Below are 19,451 nucleotides of genomic sequence, written 5' to 3'. Positions count from 1 at the left end.
AAAACATAGATGTTCGGGCTTGTTTTACAAGATGGCATAACACTGGACAAGTGGTTTTAAAAAGCTGTTGATAATAGTTACTAACTTTCAATGCAATTCATTTTACGACCCTTCTTTATCCTAACACTTGAAATTAATACATCGTAAAAACTCTGAATTGAATGATGTTTAAGAGAGTTATGGACTTATTTCTTTGGAATAAATTAAACCATAAAATAAATGTTTGTTGGGTATATTACTTCAATTAAAACTCATTAAAATTAAGCTTGTCTTGAATGACTGGTGATACTCTATTTTTTTTTTTGGGGGGGGGGCTCAATAACACAGCCGTAATAGATGCATATTTTTCTTTTGCAGCATAACGTGAGCACTCTAATGAGCACATCCATCAATGCTAACCAATTCTAACCCCAGTGCCAGGACCTTGCTGCCTCACCCCCGAACCCGGTTCGGTGTTGTTTGCCCCTTGGATACCGTGAAGGTTTCAACTCCAAGTCAGAGATTCCCAAATGAAAGCCGACAGCCCATTTTGCTTGCACCTGACCAAGCGTACACTCAATCGAACTGACCGTCAAGTGGAGAGAAAGTGAGAAATGGAAAATTTGGTCTGAGCCAAGGATAAATTAATCCAGGACAAAAGACTGCTTAAAGTGTACTTTGGCTGCCGCCTCTCTGTCCAATATGTTTTTTTTTTTAATTTGTTAATGGTTTCCTTTCATCAGGATTAACAGCCAAAATGTGGCTCAAGATGGAACATAGGTAGATTTTCACTTGCTCTGGGCAGTTAGATCTCAGGAACATCGTTTTGCCGCCAGCTAGCTAGCTAGGAGCCACGGTTAGCCAAGTAGCTATCGTCATACTGTCCATATCTGCCATACTGCAGTTGTCCAGCGCCACCTGCCATTGGTTGTTTGTGTTTCATGTTTGTCTGTCGTGGCTGATGTCCATCTTCAGTTGGACCCGGTGTTTGTCCATCATGGCCAACGTCCATATTCAGTTGGACGATTGTTGGATATCGGCTTCGGTTGTGCCGCCACCCGGTACATTTGTGATTCCTAGATACTCTCTCTTAAAGTCATTTTTTTCATGATAATTACATTGTAAATTGTCACGTGTGTCCTCAAAGCACTGTAAAAACTGGATTTATTTACATTATTATATTTATTATAACTGCCTGATTCAATTAGTTTTGAAACTATTTAAAAAAAAATCAATTGTGATTTTTCTGACAGATATTGAAATTTCGCTTTGATTTGTGCTTTTATTTAAATTGAAGTTCAGTCTAGTAATCAAAAGATAACAAGGGCAAAAGTCAGAAGGAGGGGACCATTTGGTGAAAATGCATATTTTACAGGGGAGAAAGAAAAGGATGAAAAATTTGGGGCCACGTGGTGAAAATAACTGTATTATGTGGTTCTCTCCCAGGTTTACACACCTGTTTTTGTCATGCTCCCAAAATACAGAAAAATACTGAATGTTACACTGGGGTGTTTTGCATTTCTCTTAAGTTTTATTTTTTTTCCCCTAGCTGTGCCAAAAAAGAAAACCAACAAAAAAAAGAAAAACGAACAAAAAACAACAAAAACAAGAAAATTAACAATTTCATTGTGGTCTCTTTCCATTGGCCCATACCCATATAATATATAAACATTATAAAATACTCCAGATTTTTCAAAGCTATAATGAGTAAATCTCAAAATTTTACTCAGTGGTACAAATTAGTAAACTCTTCACAAGCTTTATTGTCATATGTATATGTTGTGCCACACAATGCCATTCTTATTCTGTTCTATTCTGCAATAAATAAATACAAAGCAATAAACAAACAGAGACAATGGTGCTAATAATGTAGTCCAGAATATCATGTTGTGCAAAATTTTAGTGCAAAATATTGTTTATGCATTCAGTCGGAGGCCGATTAGTTCGTGACAGGATTTTTCCAAAGAAAACAAGTGTGTCTTTGCTTAAAATTAGGTAGAAAAACATGAAGTCTGTGCTGCTGTACAAGCTTAATGCCCAGCATTGTTCATATGCCACTAAAAATTACTTATAGGAGTTTCGGTAACAGTGCAATGGAGATGAAATGTTAAAAAAAATTAACGACGGGAGCGCTTAGCTTGACTTCTCACATTAGCAATCTGAGATTACGATTTTGGTCCCAACAATAAATCTTTCAGCCATAGACTGATGGCACAACATTTCTTGATAGAAATCATGAAAGTGTAACATTTTATAAAGTTTTTTTTCTAAATGTTGGCAAATGACGCCCTCTGTTTTCATGTGACAACATGAGCGATTGTGAATGTTTTAATCATGAAGCACCATATAGGACGACGCCCATTTATACCCCCCCCCCCAGAGTGAGACTCCACCACTTTTTGTCGCTTGCTGGGATGAACAAGATATACATTATCGATTCCCCCATTGGCTTACCCTGCTGACAAATGTCTCAAAAGCTTAATTCAAAGCAGGATGAAAATAAGATTAGTGATTTTTATCACCTGGCTGCAGACAGTATGAGCGATATGAGCGAAACAGAGAGAGACAAAACACATCAAAATGAAAAAGGGGCCGCAGCTCACTATGACCAGCCGCCGTGGATCATCGTGTGCTCTTGGGTTGTTAAAGACCAAAAAGACCGAGAGCTTCCGGTAAAAGTTGTAAACAATGGCAAATTGCTTAATACCCCAAATAAGTTCTTTCTGACAGGTGACACAGTTTGACTTGCGGGGTAAAAAAGAAAGAAAGATAGGAAGAAAAGCCATGGCTTGTATAAAGTGTATGACCCGTACATTGGAAACTTGAAAATCGTAAGCTAGTATTAGGTATAATATACACGAAGCAATAAAAAAATAATCAGAACAATTCAGAACCTGAGCCTTACATAAATAAAAAAAAGGCATATGGAAAAGCCACTAACAATTATTCTTGGTCAAGGAAAATGATCACCAAAATTTGGAGCATATTGTTTCAATAAAAGGGAAAATTTGGGCGCCAAGAAATGAACACTTAACTTTATTTGCAGGTCTTTAAACATATGTTTTACAGGTGAAACTTTGATTAGTCGTCTTTGAATCAATAACTAGACAACTAGTAAACAACTATTCAAAGCTAAGCAATAATTTTTTTTAATAATCATATTATTTTGGGACTAAATTGTCGAAATGTTCATTATTTCCGTCTCTCGGCTGGAAATATTCCGATTTCTTTAGTTCTCCATGAAAACAAACTGATCACTGTTTTCAATCAAACAAGACATTTACAAATATTTGCTTTTATTTCGGAAAACAACAGTCAATATCTTATGCCGTTTTTCCGACATGTTACAGACCAAACCGGTAACGAAATCATAACAAAAATGTTGCAAATTTAATACAAAAAAAATGTCCCTTTTTTTTTTTAATTACATCTTACAGCAAAAGACATCTGTCATGAAATTAAAAACAAAACCTGTGGCTACTCAATAGCATTGAGCTTATAGTTTTACATGGTAAATAATGTTTTTCGAAATTTCAAGACAGCTGAAACGTTGAAAACCATCAACGACCGTTGTTTTAATTTCAAACCTAAGCTGCATACGTAGACCTTCCAGATTCAGCAGAATCTATTAAAAAGTTTAGAAAACAATTAAATAAATCGTTCCCTGAAGTCAATCCAAATTTAAATTGATTTCTTACCGGCCGAGATCTTTAGAAAAAGCACAATCACCCAGGCCAATTATCGGTCTATCCCCGTGGAGAACCTCATGGTAGGTCCCAAATTAACAATGATCGTTTTCAATCATTTTCATACTATAGAAAAATCATCTCCTATTTTTCCTGTGAAATAGTTTCCCCGCAAGCATCCATTGAGCAGTCTTGATTGCACACCCATGTAAAATGCGGCACATTTTCCGTCCGCAAGAAACATCCAAACTCATTAAGCGAGAAAGTTCAACGAGTGGACTGAGCAGAGCAATGAGTGGAACCACTGACCCCCTTCCTGTCATTCCAGATGCTTTGGGGAAGATTATGCGCTTGACATATGTGCCACTGGTCTATGTACAGTGCATTTAATAGCTTTTATCTCCAGTCAAGTTGGAAGAATGTCAATCATGATGCCATCTGGTGGAGCCCGACGCAAAGATCACCACCAAGGTCAAATGCAAGGGCTCAGCTTCATCCACATAACTCCTTTTAATCTGGATCAAAATATTAGAGGCATCATGACAGACAGTCTTTAATCATTTTGATGCGCCGTTAAAACGCACCTCTCTTCGCATGCAAGCCACACTGTGACCACTGTTGAGGTCGCTTAGGGTCTGACGGAAGGTCTGATATTGTTGCTATGCTCCACGGGATCACCTACCGTAAAACGAAAGCTTTCCTTTCACTGTGTTCATTCCCCTGGAGTTTTCGGCTACGCATTCGTACGTGCCGGCATCCTCCTGTTGGAAGTATGGGATTTCCAGAACGGCGCTGGCTTTCCTGATGTCCACTTTCCTGGGGAAAGGAACGCCGTCCACTTTTCTCCAGTTTATTGAAGGAACTGGGCTGGTGAGAGGAAAACACAGGAAATTTTACCCAGATTATATAAAATGAGGGGATTGCCAAAGTGAAAAATCTAACATGTATTTCATTCACTGAGTTAATACGTTCAAAAAGGAAACAAGTTCTGCGTGTTTGGTGAAAAGAGGTGCAACAATTTTAAATTTAACAAACAAAACAATGTAACAAAATGCATTTGCATAAATTTGTTCACCAGTCAACAAAAAGCAATGTTGAAGCAGGGTCGGTTGATTCGTCACACTTTTTCTTTCTGCGAAATTCAATGATTTGAAGTGTGAAATGCGGGACAAAACTGAATATCATCGCTGCAAAAGTTTGTTTTGCGGTTTTCTCAAACGAGCAATCGAGTTAAAAATCGTAGAAAATAAAAAAAAAAAATAGATTTTTATTCAGGGATTTTGGCACATTGTTTCTCAATGTACACCCGAAACTAAAAATTCACATGGTCCTGTTATTTTGGCCCATTCCCAAATATCTTGTATTTATGTCGCAAAATATGACACTATTCAAAACGTATTTTATAATGAAGTATTCAGTGATTTGTTTCAAAGGTTGTTTAACACGACTTAAGCGCTACCATTACTGCTGGCAAAAAAATACCTTAAAATCCTTTGGCATTGCCGCCTTTTATGATATGGACAATAACTGTATTTTTCAGACGATAAGGTGCACCTGATTGTAAGTTGCAGTCTCAATGAACAGTTATACTTTGGGAAATTTCCATATGGAGTATAAGGTCCACCGTGTTATTAGCTGTAGTGTGTTAAAAATATAAAGAATACAGCTAATGCTTCAAGCATTATTCAACTTAAATTTGACCTTCATACATAAGTTGCATATGATTACCTGTTGATCTATATTTTGATAAGGTTAAAGCATTTTCAGTGTGCCTTATAGACTGAAAAATATGCTACTTAAATTCAGGAGCGAACACAACAATTTAGGATTTTCTGACATTCTCAGGATCAAAACATCCTTTCGTACGCTAACATTATATTTATATAAAAGCTTTAACAGCTTATAAGGTCTTTCATTCCCTGCTGAATTTAAAACTGCAGGAATTACCTCTGACCCTAGAGAGTTGAAGTCAAACGTTTTAACTTTAATCACATTATCTCATGCTGCAGGCTGGGATACATTTCACTCTATGCCCCCCCCCCCCCCCCCAAAAAAAAAGAAGAAAAAACTAACGAATGTAACTGAAACGAGACACCGTTATAGCAGTTAAGATGTGAAATGTATGCAAAATGAAAGAAACAAAAAAAACAAAAAAACATTCTTCCTTTTATGTTGAGATGAGCCAGATGCAAGTGATGCCTTACTTTCCAAGAGCAAAACATTCCAGCTTCACCGTGGATCCCTTGGCAACATGGACCACCTCAGGAAACTGGACTTCAATTTTTGGCTCATATTCACCCATAACACCTACAGGGCAATGAAAATATGATTTTTGTTGGTTGAACCTTGTTTTTAAAATGATTGTCAATCAAAATAACACACAGAAGAAAACAAACGAGCGACAAGTTGTGACGGCTCTTCGTTGCCTTCTGAGGACTCTTTCATATGCAGCCTCAGTTTTCTATAAAAATGAAAAGTTCTTCTGCCACCAACTGTGATCTGAGCAGCACCAACCCGCTTTGCTCACAGCACCGACACAAAAAGCTTTTCCATTGAAAGTAATGAGAAAAACGAGAACAAAATACAACTCCCCAGCAGAGATATGATACAACTTTGACAATTCATGGACAATTTGAGCTTTTGCATTCAGATGAGATTCATCTGTTGTAGTTGCAACCGTTATGAACCAGAGAATGTTCCGATTAAACCCCATGGGAGCTGTCAACGTGTCTACAAAGCATCCCATTTACGCTCTGTCAAGCGACTCTGCTGGATTAAAAATATTCCTATTGTGCATGTGAATATTTTGGGGATAAAGAGACTGTTGAGACGATTGCCTTCAAGTGACTTTCATGAATCAGAACTACACGCACACACACAAACATATACCGTGTGTGTGTGTCTGTGTGTATATATATATATATATATATATATATATATATATATATATATATATATATATATATATATATATATATATATATATATATATAGACCATGGAACAAATTGGTAATCATATCAGTAACTACTTTAGTTGAGTACTATTGGTATCAGTCTGGAAAAGGTGGGATTGAGCATTTCTTAAATAAACTACAGTGGACCCCTGGGTTATGGCATCCCTATCTTCCCTTTTTTTTCATGTTACAAAGTGGAATATGAAGTTTTTTTGTTTCCTTGTTAGGGCATTTTTACCGCATAACGGCATAAACAACAATTACAAATTCAAACTTGGCGTTTAGTGCGTGCGTATGACCGTGGAGTCACACCACGCTCATACATCAATATATTTGTCACTGCACTAAAATGCTGGTCTGCTATTGGTTGGTGTCACTAAGATACTGGCCAGTTATTTACGGGGTTACAGTGTCAGTAAGACGCTGATATGCTAAAGACTTGACCTCATGTGAGTTCTCATGATAGCGTATTTATTGTGCATTTTAGTGCTTAATTCAAACTTGAATTGCTTAACCATGGGTCCACAGATTGCTAGTGATGCTAAAGGGAGAAGTAAGAAGATAATTACTATGGAAACAAAGCTCGGGGTAATCAAGAAATACCAAGAAGATTGTTACCCTCGCTAGCTTAAGTCACGTCAATCCAAAGGTACATACAATTTTATCTTTCATTATTTCTTTATTTTTGATGTTACATATATATATACACACATGTATATATAAGTAGTACTCACTATATTATTTTGTTACTATTTTTTTATATGTATATGTTTTTACCTGGTGTTTTGCATGCATTAGCTATTTAGCATAGGTTTCTATGCCAATACGACAATTTCGCCTTAGGATCCCGACTCCAGAACAGATTCGTGTTGTATGGCGAGGGTCCACTGTATATAAAAACCATATACTGTATCTATGCTTTTATATACATTCACGTGTTCATCTTTAATGTTTCAGATCATCATCATACTGGAGACGCCAGGAGCCTTTGCAGAAAGCCCACGCTTACACCGACCAACAATTACTCCTTGACTCACACCACCCACTGAAGCACAAACTGGGTGTTATCAGAAACCTACGACACAGAGCTGATAATGCGCAATCTAGCCGACAGGCCGAAAAAGAAAGAGCATCAGCGCCGTAGCGAGACCCTCAAAACCTGTGGTTATTCCAGCTGCTTCTTTGTGAAAAACAGATCTACCTCCAGAAGGGACAAGGTGAACGCAGATGAGTAAGAATAAGCAACAATCTTGTCATTCCCATAAGTATCGGGGCTGTCAGAAGGATTTTCATTCCGGTATTTTTCAAATCGGATAACACCAGAAAACTAAGACTGGACATTCAATACTCAGAAGAGGAATTTGGTATTTTTGGCTGCTACCATCCAGGTAGCCTTTTGTGTCGTAATTTAAAGTCCTGGTGCACAAAGAGCCATAGAAACAAGGCAATTCTCTGTTGTTGATTTGGTGTGGCATGTGCTATCAGGCTGGCTCCCTGAGTGGCGATGAAAGCTAATTCAGATCTCTATCACAGATGTCGCAGAATGGAACGTAACCATGGCACAATCATCCATGTTCGAGCAGACAGGTAGAAGTGCGCCGGTAATTGTCTCACACTTTAACCTTTAGCGGTTAAATGAACTCGCTAACGCGGTCCCTATAACATCAGGATGTCTTGTGATGTGTGGCCGGGAGCAAAACATCAGACAAAGATGAAATGAAAAACAGAGGCGACAGGAAGGGGGAGAGACTGTAGGATTGTGAGATAAAATTGTCCTTAGATTGATTTGTTTGTGCTAAAATATTTTCTGAGGCCTGTCACGAAAAACAAACAAACAAAAAAAAACCTTCAAGACAAGATAAACTTTCCTTGAAATGATTGCGCAAAACGATATGATCTTTTTGTGTGCCCGTTACCCATACGATAATTTTGAATGGGTCGATTTCCAAGTGATCAATTACAAACTCTTCTAAATCGAAGTTAACGCTGATGCTTCTAGAAAAGCTTTTCAAGATTTCACGTGCAATCTCTCTCAATTCAATGGAAACATTACATTGGAGCTACGTAGATTGTTTGCTCGCTTAAATTATTTTACTTATAACGGGAATCCGTTGGCAACTCTCTTTAGTTTCTGCAAACATTTGTAACCTAAACTACCTAAACTAGTAATAAAATTACGTAAACAAAGGAGCACCGTGGACAATAGCTATTGGCCCAATTATGGTTAGCATTGGCGCTACTTTGCTATTTGAACTGACTACTCAGCAGACTTACACAAAATGGAGGGTTGCGCACGCTTATGAATGGGTGAAACGTATGAAACAAACGGGAAAAGTCAAAGTAAACCGTAAATTTATGAGGGCCGAGTTACAATGTGATGAGCAAGTTGACAGACAGAAGAGAAAAAAAAATAGTGCTACATTAAATGCTCATGACAGATGTAAAGAAACACGCATGTCAATGGACACTTTTTTCTCATCTAAGGATGAATGATATAGATTATTGATACGATTCCTTTGTTTTTGATAGCACCACTATTGTGTGGATATCAACGTTTTTAGTAAACGCACCTTTCCACAATTTTATCCGAGACAGATATTTTTGTGAACCAAAGTGATGTAAAAGATTGAGCTTTGTGAAAAAGGACCTGATCCTGATCTACAAGCTAATCAGTGAAACTATGCAATGGTGGTAATAACGTAGATTAGAGTTTCAAGGCATCTGCTAAGATGGGCTCTCTACTTGAGCAACATGAAGGTAGCGGAAAGATGAACTGAGCATTCTATAGAAACTTCTTGTTTCTCAAAAATCGTTGAAATATGGCAATTATGCTCTGTATCGTGTATGTAGGACACACTGGGTTATAATGTGCACCGGATTAAACGGCACACGAGTAGGAATGAACTTGTACAACAAATAAGTCAGACTTTTCCCAACTTCAAATTTAAAATCCATACATATGCCACATCTGAATATAAGCCACACAAAATTAAGTGAGTTTAAATGTGCCTCATAGTCCAAAAAATATGGTACTCTATATCCATATCACATCTCTATGAACTGTCTCTGTGATATGTAAATGGTAAAACAGAGGAACTACAGTGCATAGAAAGAAAAATAATCCATTTGTCATGTTAATCTCAGTCTCATTTTCTATTTTATTGCTTCCAATAGCAGCACCCTTGCCCATCACATTAATAGAACATCCAAGAACAGCATGAGTGTGACTTATTTGCTGAGCTATTACGCCAGAACCTACCATGATTGATTCTGAGATATTAGACCCCCGCACCCTCTTAATCAGGTAAAAGATCTCAAAAATGACTAAGATTTTAATCGCATCACTTTGATGTCATCTATACGCCGCTCAGCACCAAGGGGTCATATCTGCAGTCACATAGCAAATTATATCATATGATACATGATGTGGTAGTTGCCCAGAAACTGAAGCTCACTCCGTATCCTTAATGTGCATGAAAACATTCAGCAATACAATACACAAGTTTTTATGGTTGAGTCATGAGTGTGTAGGGTTAATCAAGCGTTTCTTACCATCATTACGGAGCACAAGTGGCGTGAGTGGGCCCTGGACTCGAGTCTTTGTGACCGGGTGGGTAATGACACAAGTGTAGTTACCCACATCAGAGGGCTCAACTTTAGCGATGTAGAGATTGCCGGTCTCCTGCGAGATGAAGCGACGGGTATCCTGCTTCACAAACGTTGGGTACTCGTTGAAAATCCAGGAGAATTCCAGATCTGTTGAGTGGTGGTGATGGAATATGTAATATTACTCATAATACAGCATTGAAATAATAAGTGTGATATGAATCGGTGCTGACGGAAATTGAATATCAAATCAGAGCTGAATCAGAGTTCTCGACTCAAATGCGTCACAGCATATTGTCGCCAGGAAGGAAGTATGCATGCTTTAGCCAGCTATCGAGCATTATATTAACCCTTATGGGGTATTTTGCTCATTCCTTTGATCACATTACATCAAAGGCATTTCACATCAAAGGAATACCATTGAAAGAAGATACCAGGGAGCTGAAATTTCACCCAGGTTGTGAAAACATGTCCAAGTTCAGCATTGCACCACCATTTAGTGATCACAGCACTAGAAGTGTGCCTATTGGCTAAAATACTGTGCGAATGATGTGGAAGAAAATGACCACAAAATACTGCACTGGTCAAAATACTGCACTGTGTAGCAAGATGTCAATGAAGGCCATTGAGTGTATCAATGCCTTTGTTGTTACTTTGTTATTGGCTATTATGCCAGCATGACAGGACTTTGCAAAATTGGACGCTATATTGTCGTGGCTTGGATGGATTTAAAGGTTTACTTAAAAGATAAAAACGCCTTGGGATCTGCTGTTGGCCAGTGTCAGCAAGGGGTCCTAGAGTAATCTTTTATTTTGACCATTTTGGGTCATTTTGTCCCACATCATTCTCCTATTTTAGCCAAGGGTTGGCACACACCTAGTAGTTTGAAGTAGTAGTAGTTAGTCGTCGTGCTATGTTATACTATGTCATGTTGAGTGAAATTTCAGCCCCCTAGTGTCTTCTTTCAAAGCATTCTCTTTGATGTGACATGCCTTTCGTGTAAAGATCATTAGTACACTATATTTTCAAAAAAGTGGATATGACGGCAGGGTAAAGTGCTTGAGACAATATCTGATGCAGGTCAGGATGACCTGTTCTGACACAGAACATAAAACACAGATAGAGTATACCGATCCACAGCTCAATTTCAAATGTCGATCCTCAAGCTAAAGTATCGATATTAGAAATTAATATTTTACATTTTTGAGTCTTTATTTCAGGTACATTATAAAGTGGATTGGATTGCTAGTCCAGGCCTTATGAATGAATTTATGTCTACAGCTCACAGATTGCAAATAACACGAAGAAGAGATGAAAATGAGTGTGGAGTGGTTCAAGGGTCAATGTTAGGTCCTCTACTTTTTAATCTATATGTGCTTGTCTTTAGTACATTCTGTACATCCAGTACATTTTTTTTGTGAACAAAAACATTTGAACACCCTTGCTATTTGTTTCAAGAATCTGTATTAGCTCCTCTTACTATGTTTGACGACCAAAACTTTGTGAAATGCAGACATCACCAACAGCTGTCTCCCTGGCAACTACAGCTCGTCGCTCCTCTAGCACAGTGAAATGCCATATAATATGAAAGCACCCTGGTGTATGTGACATTAATGAAGGCCCAGCACCGTCTGGGTGTCTTTTCAGGCATCCAGGCCAAGTAAGGTGACAAGCCAAGCACAGCAAGGAAAAATCATTTTAGTCATTAAAAACAAGTTTTGCTATTTTTATGCTTGACAAGATAAATCCCAGTCAGAGAAAACTATACGTTTTTATTTTTTTTTCAAATTTTACGTTTTTATGGGAAAAAAAGGAGTTAAGATAGCAAAGCTTAGCCTAGGTATGTAATAATTTTCTAAAGAAAGCATCCCAGATTTTTTTAATGCTATTTGTACAAATTAAAACCTTGGTCATTGCTAATTATATTATTTTAGGGTACACTTAAGAGTATGTGTAACCCAAGCAGCATCTTTATACAGTAGATGTTTACAACACAGGAAATATTTAGTTTGAGGAGCAATTGTACAATTTTGTGGAGCATTTTTGTTTGTTTGTTTTGTTTTGCAGGACAAGCAGACTCAGAGATAGTGTTGTCCCCTGAGCAATGTATTAATGCTCTGAATAACAACAAAATAGGAACACAGTGAGAATAACAAATGCCCTACTTACTATTCTATTTTTATATTGTTTATTTAATTTCTTGTTCATATTATTAATATGCACCAATCTTTCATTTTGGACCCATATCAAATGACAATAAATCTATTCTATTCTATTCTATTCTATTCTATTCGTAAATGTTTTTAAAGGTGTAATAATTAAAGTAATTTATGAACATTTTTTCCTTATTTATTTATTTTTTTAACAAAAAGTAGTCTGTGAGGTGATGACACTTCAAGACAAAGCCATTAACTGGTTTCCACTGCCACCTACTGTCTGGAGGTGAAACATTTTTGTCATTTTTGTACACGAAATCTTGCATGTCCAGTTGCAATTACATAGAAGTGTCAGAATCGTTGCATTTTGAAATTTTACATGTTTTAAACATCTGCTGGAAATTTCTGCTCACTCGTGTTTTTTCCCATTGATTCTTTTATGATACCATAAAAATAAATAAATAAATAAAAGAAATTTCAATGCCATAACATAATGCCACGGTTAATGCTAAGGTTTTTAAAAATTATAAATCAAAATTTATTATAAGGCAAGACATTTTTTTCTTTTTTTTTTTTTGACTTTACATTGACAACCAGAGAAGGTGTATGAATGTTGTCTTTTTCTGAAGCAGCTGAAACTGGTGGATGTGTGGGAGTTACTACAGAGGCTATGTTCACAAACATGGCAGACTATTAGGCTATTCATAGAGTGCATTTCATCATTTCACACACAAGGTAATTCAATGTGCTTCACATCACTTATAGTACAACATTTAAAACTCCTTACTAAAAAGCGTTTGAGATATATATATATATATATATATATATATATATATATATATATATATATATATATATATATATATATATATATATATATATATATATATATATATATATATATAGACAAATTACAGTCATTCATACATCATATTCACCAGTTCACCATTTTAGTATCGGCCTCATTAAAACGTCATGTATCAAGGGAGAAAAAATGAACATTCGTTAGAAGAAAATGAACAAAAGCATGGTTGTAAACAATCGCGATGAACTGTGATAGATGATTATCATCTATCAACATAAATTTGCCAGCAATAACTGGTTAAATTTACATGACTTTGATTTGTTGAAAAATCACGTTTACTCAGTGGTATTCGTTATTCAACATCTTGTGAATGCACCGCACATACAGCGTAATGTTTGAATACTTTAGCATACAGAATGATTAGAATGCATTACATTCATGCAAATTTCTGCACCATTAGGTCTCTATGAGACATGCAGCAGATGATATTTTAAAGAGGGAAACTAATCAGAAAAAAATAACTTCCATTTTCACATAGCAGTCCATAGAAAGAATACTAGTTAACTAACTTAATTAAAATACTGTTGGAAAGCAGTCTTTTAATAATATATTTAGATGCAACACCTGCACATTTCTATACGGAAAATCCTTGAAATAAATTGGTACTCACTTGAATTCAGTAGCAAATGCCCAGATGGAAGCAAAAGTATACAAAATCTGACTTACAGGCTACTCTGCTCATATCTCTGAATGTTTGTACTGTATTTTCCTGCACCACAAGGCCCACCGTTTTATAAGGCGCACCTTCAACGAACGGCCTATTGTAAAACTGTTTTCATTTATAGGGCACACAGCATTGTAAGGTGTATAGAATAGAAGCTACAGTAGTGGCTGGGGTCGTGTTATGCATCCACCAGATGGAGCTGTGCTAAAGGGATGGTCAACAAAACAATACGATAAGTCAGTCAAAATTCATTAATAGACAATCAGAAATTAAGAATAAAGATGATTTGTGGAAAGTACTACCTGAAAAACGGGAAAAAAAATGCCTCTTGATTACATTGAAAGACTGCTTAAATCAAGGCTAAGATGAATCCAGAACTTAAATTAATATAATTAGGATTACATAATTTTTTTATTTTTTTTATCAACTATAAACCCTAAAATACATTGTTGGGTTGATTTAAAAAGTCTCTCGATTTATTTTATAAAATTGTGCTTTATTTTACAAAGACTTGCGGTTTTTGTGCCTTATCCTCATATAAATTGCCTCAAAATTGGAATGTATATAATAGCATGTAAAAAAAAAAAAAGTTACAAAATTTCAGTTGTAAAAAACATATTTATAAAAGAAATGCAGAGGTAAAAATGGAAGCATTTACATGAGGATTGAGTTTGGTTTATTTTAATGAAAACCCGCGGTTTATGCACTGTATAAGGCGCACCGGATTATAAGGCGGACTGTCATCTTTTGAGAAATTGAAGGCTTTTAGATGCAAATTTCACTGCGGAAAATAGGGAAGAATACGTTGAATGTCCCTATGTTGAGAAGCGTCTGTTTGTGTGCATACACAGAGAATCTGTAGTATAATCTAAATGCCATTTTCCCAAATTGGGCTGTCCCAAATCGTTACTCCGTGCAATCTAAAATGCAATCTGCCCCCACACGTTTCTTAGTCTGGCACAGCTGACAGTTCTGTCCTATTTACCCTGCAGAGCCTAATAAGACCTTACCAGCTTTTAGCAGGATAGCAATTACACAAGCAGTCAGGTAGGTGCCCTTTTCCTTCGTCATCTCCCATATGATTGGCCATTTATCACAGCATGATGCAATACCTCAGGCAGTAAAAGGGTACACACCCATTGTACGGGAGGAAATGTAAGCAAGTGATCCGCATCATTTGGGCCGAGGGATTAGGGTTTGGTTGCGGTGCGTGAGCAGAAGAACACAAAGTGATGATGAAGCGGATGTCCGTTGGGATGAAAGAAACTTGAGGGCGGGATAATGTTGTGTGCGTGTGTTTTTCGCTCCGATGTGTCGGACTATGGCAGCACCTTTCCTTGCTCCCAAATGAATACAACACGTGTAGCACAAGGAGAAAAACAAGATATCTCAAACGTAAACTTGATTCACTGCAACTTTTTTTTGTGGTAAAAACAGGACTTTTTTGACCTTTTGTTCCAAGTTTTCCGCAGCTTCGCAAAGAATCTAAGTTGTTACTTTTTTGTAGCATTATTTTTTTTCAGTTCTACTGTGACCTTTTAACGGTACTTGTGATCCCTCTTGAACACTCAATAAATTGACCGTGATTTTAAAAACTGCGAATCATGCATTTGGGTCCTTATTTTGCATGCTTTTCATTATAATAATGCTGAAAAATGGTTTAAAATGATTTAATTTAGTTTCTTTTTTTTTTAATCACATAACTTGGCATTCAAACAGAGGTGCGTAGTCATATTAAATCCACCGCATGGCATATATTATAAAATGTTCTTATAAATGTCACTGAAACTCATTGATTTCTCTCAGAATGATTGCTGTGTGGTTGCCAAAGAGCTCTTAAACTAAGCTCTCTTCACAAGTACCTATGAAAAAAAAAAACACCTGTCTCATAAGGAGCAACTTCAAAACGAGTAGTCTTTCTGAATATTCAGATGGCCAATCAAACATTTTCCTTATCCAATTTATCTCCCACCGATTTGTCAAACTGCACAGATGAAAAAAATAAATAGAACACTGAAGATGATTGTGATGCTTTATGTTTTTAGACACTCAGGTATCAGCAAGTATGGTGATAATATTCACAAGGCACTCGTCAAACGGTAGAGTGATTTCAGTCTTAAGTGCTCCTCAGATGTTTCTAAGTATTAGAAAATAGAACTCAGGAGCATTATGTCCTCTACGAAGGTCAAAAGAAAATAACTCTGAATAAAACATGTTCCATAAAATAAGACGTAGCTTTAAAAGAGAGATCTCACTTCAATCATCAGACCCGCAACAAGATGGAACACAACTAAGCGTAGACGCTGGAAACCAGTGTTATTTTCATGGTGAACTGTGCGTTACCGCGGCAACGGTTTCATGAAACGTCATAAAGGTCGTATTTTAACATTTGTCCATTTTTCTGTAGCGAAACTGGAACATAGCTAAGAACATTTAAAATGTTTTGAGGCAGTTATCCCTGCCATCTGCCATTTGATGACCATCAAATTACCACTTAGATAATAAACTGCACTTTTTTTTCTCGCGGTTTCAACACTCACACTTACAGTCCAGTGTGGCTCATCTGCAGTTTTTCTACTGGCCACAGGGAGCAAGATTAAGATAAACAAATGAATACAGGTGACACTATCGAAGTATTGGTTTTGAGTTTGAACTGCCAATTTACTCAACACCGGGGGGCCCTCTGCAATAGTAAACACAATTGTGCACCTTACTGTTGTATTGGTGCTGTATTCTAGTACTAGATTACGGCACCAATACAAAATCATCTTCATTCTTAATTTTTGATTGTCTGTTAATAAGGTTTGACTTATCTGATTGTTGTATTGACATTCTTTTTAGTGCAGCTCCATCTAGTGGATGCAAAATGCAACCCCAGCCACTACACTAGCTTCTATTCTATGCATCTTACAATGCTGTGGGCCCTATATATGAAAACAGTTTTAAAATAGGCCATTCGTTGAAGGGGCGCCTTATAATCTGGTGAGCCAGAAAATATGGCAACAAAATAAGTGTAGACTCACAAAATCTGTGTTTTTAGAGACAAACTGTGCAATGCCACAGCAAGAGTTTTTCAAAAGCTCACAAAACGTCATGTTTTAACCATGAAAGCCTTAAAGTCAAACCAGTGTCAAACATATGTAAGGTTTACATTGTCCACTTCCAAAAACCAACATAATGGCAAGGAAAATGTCAAAATCACATTTAAAAGTAAACATTTCCAGGCAGTTGTTTGCCAGATGCCATCTGATCTCCAAACGGATGTATTTTTGCAAGTTAACATATAAAATATAATTAACAATTTTATTTGAAAGAGTTAAAAAAAATCATGCCGCACATAATGTATCCGTCTCATGCTTTCATCAGCCATATGACATGGATCAAATGAGTGAGCTAACACATTTCTGGGAATTTCAAATGAATAAAGGATAAAGAAGCCAAGACACCCCACTTACACTGGAAAAGGACTTAAAGCTTCATTGTCATATCTGCTCTGGGCTCCCAGACTCCTTTGCTCTACTGTCTCCTTTGCCAGGCTGGACAGAATGCACACATGCACTGTGTTTCTAAAGCCTCAGGTCGCAGCAAAAATAGAGACAACATTCCAAAGAAAGGAAAGTGATTTCAGTCTCGAGTGTTCCTCAAAGGTCTCTGAGCATTATAAAATGGAGGTCAGAGGCATTACGTCCTGAATGTAAGTCAAAGTAAAGTCACATTTGCAGGCCATTAGTGGCATCCAGAAGAGACACAGCCAGACAGACTCACATTTTGCTGCCGCTGATCCACTGTGACAGCCGGAGGGGAAAGCAGACTTCGACTGTACGAGACGGATGCCAGAACGCAAAATATGATTGCGTCATGTACTGGAAACCCAAATTCAATTTTTATGAAGTATTTACAATATGACTGAAGTACATTTGCTTGTAAGGGTTGATTTTTACATCAAAGATATTTTCACATCAAATGGAAAGCATTGGAAGAAGACACCAGGGAGCTGAAATTTCACCCAGATGGTGACAACCTTTCAAAGTTCAACATGAGAGCATGACTACCTGAAGTGTGCCACCCATCGGCTAAAATACTTCCGGAACGATGTGGAGGAAAATGAGCCCTAAATGATCAAAATCCTGCACAATGGTAAGAGTAAGTGATAACGTTTAAGTGATCATTTTCACGTTTTAACCGACTTTTGTTAGAAATCAGGTGTGGGAATTCTGACTTGATGTCAGGATTTGAATCTGACTTTGTCAGACTAAGAAATTTGACTGTCAGAATTTAAAGTTAAAATTTGAATTCTGTTTAAAGGGTTGTCAAAGTTTTAAATTGGTCTTTACAGTAACAGTTCTGAGAGTAAAGTCTGAATTTTCACTTTAAATGAAAAATTCCTAACTTTAAACATCCGCATCATTCTCGCAGTGAAGTGGTCATGTCATTTTGAACACTGAAATATTATCACCATCAGGGTGAAAATTCAGCTCCCTAGTACATTCTTATAATGCTTCCCTTTGATGTGAAAAAGAACAAATGATTGGACAAATCACAGCACAAAGGTTTAAGTGAGAATTCTGAGAATAAAGTCAAAATCCTACCTTAAAAGTCAGAATTCTGTTGGAAGTGAGTATTATGTCTTTAAAGTGAGAATTTTGACGTTATACCTCAATTTCATTTTTCAACCTAGAAGCTTATTACACAAATGAAAACGAAAGTGAAAGAAAGAAAACAAAACAAAAGGTTAATCAAAGTCAGAATTCTGACTTCTAAGTGATAACTGCCTTTAGTGCAGCGAAAGTGAGAATTCTGAGAATAAAATGCATATCCTCTATTTCACCTCAGATTTCTGACAATTCTTATGATTTTAAAGTGAGAATTCTGACTTTCAAGTGGAAATCCCATCACAGGCCCTATTCCTCTTACATGTTAAAATTTTGTGGCTGATGTTTAGACTCAGGACACATTTGCAATTTGAATTCTGGCTTGCATTATTAATTCAGCAGGGAAATGTGAGCACAGTGGAACACGCATGACAACATGAACCCATCTTCCCGTTCGATGCTATGACGTTCTACGATAACAGTGCTTTAGCTACTCTCTTGCCGGGTAATTAGACATTTATTCACCTATTACATCAGAATTTGACAGCTGTTTTTAATCTTTTTAATGTGGTTGTAAAATTGACTACTGTTGTGCTACTTTCATCAACTTGCTTATTACTCCAAGGACGTGCCGTATAATTTAAATTAAGATTCATTAGAATTTATCAGCAAATTACCTCTCAGGGCATTTCAAAAGCTACTTGATATGTTCTGATCTGTTATGGTGCGCTCTTGCTATTTTCAAACTTGCACAACAGGTGCATTTCTTCTGGGATGAAACATTGAGAATTTCAGTTTTTCTTGAAGCCCACACAGCCTGAGGAAATCACATGAGATTGATATCCAGCAAGTTGGTAGTGTTCAGCAAGATATTGTCGGGTGAGCCATGGGAAATGATCCAATTTCACATTTATTTATTAATTGTTTTTATTTTTTGAAAATGGATTG

At 36.8% G+C, this 19,451-nt stretch overlaps 1 protein-coding gene across 4 annotated transcripts in view; it reads right to left on the bottom strand.

Annotated features, from left to right (window-relative positions):
* The window catches only part of LOC148418746 (contactin-4-like), a 97,850-nt gene that overhangs the window by 48,883 nt on the left and 29,516 nt on the right, over positions 1–19,451 (bottom strand). For all 4 annotated transcript variants that reach the window (XM_088423558.1, XM_088423557.1, XM_088423560.1 and 1 more), the window contains 3 exons: positions 10,173–10,376; positions 5,870–5,972; positions 4,348–4,532 (listed from right to left, as the gene is read on the bottom strand). In XM_088423558.1, the coding sequence (XP_088279684.1) occupies positions 4,348–4,532; positions 5,870–5,972; positions 10,173–10,376 (492 nt within the window). The remainder of the gene's footprint in view (positions 1–4,347; positions 4,533–5,869; positions 5,973–10,172; positions 10,377–19,451) is intronic.

Source organism: Hippichthys cyanospilos, chromosome 9 (assembly GCF_059441005.1).
Source record: "Hippichthys cyanospilos isolate Australia breed blue-spotted pipefish chromosome 9, RoL_Hcya_1.0, whole genome shotgun sequence".
Taxonomy (NCBI): Eukaryota; Metazoa; Chordata; class Actinopteri; order Syngnathiformes; family Syngnathidae; genus Hippichthys; species Hippichthys cyanospilos.
The sequence above is the reverse complement of the archived record's forward strand: the minus strand, read 5'-3'. Positions and strand labels throughout refer to the sequence as shown.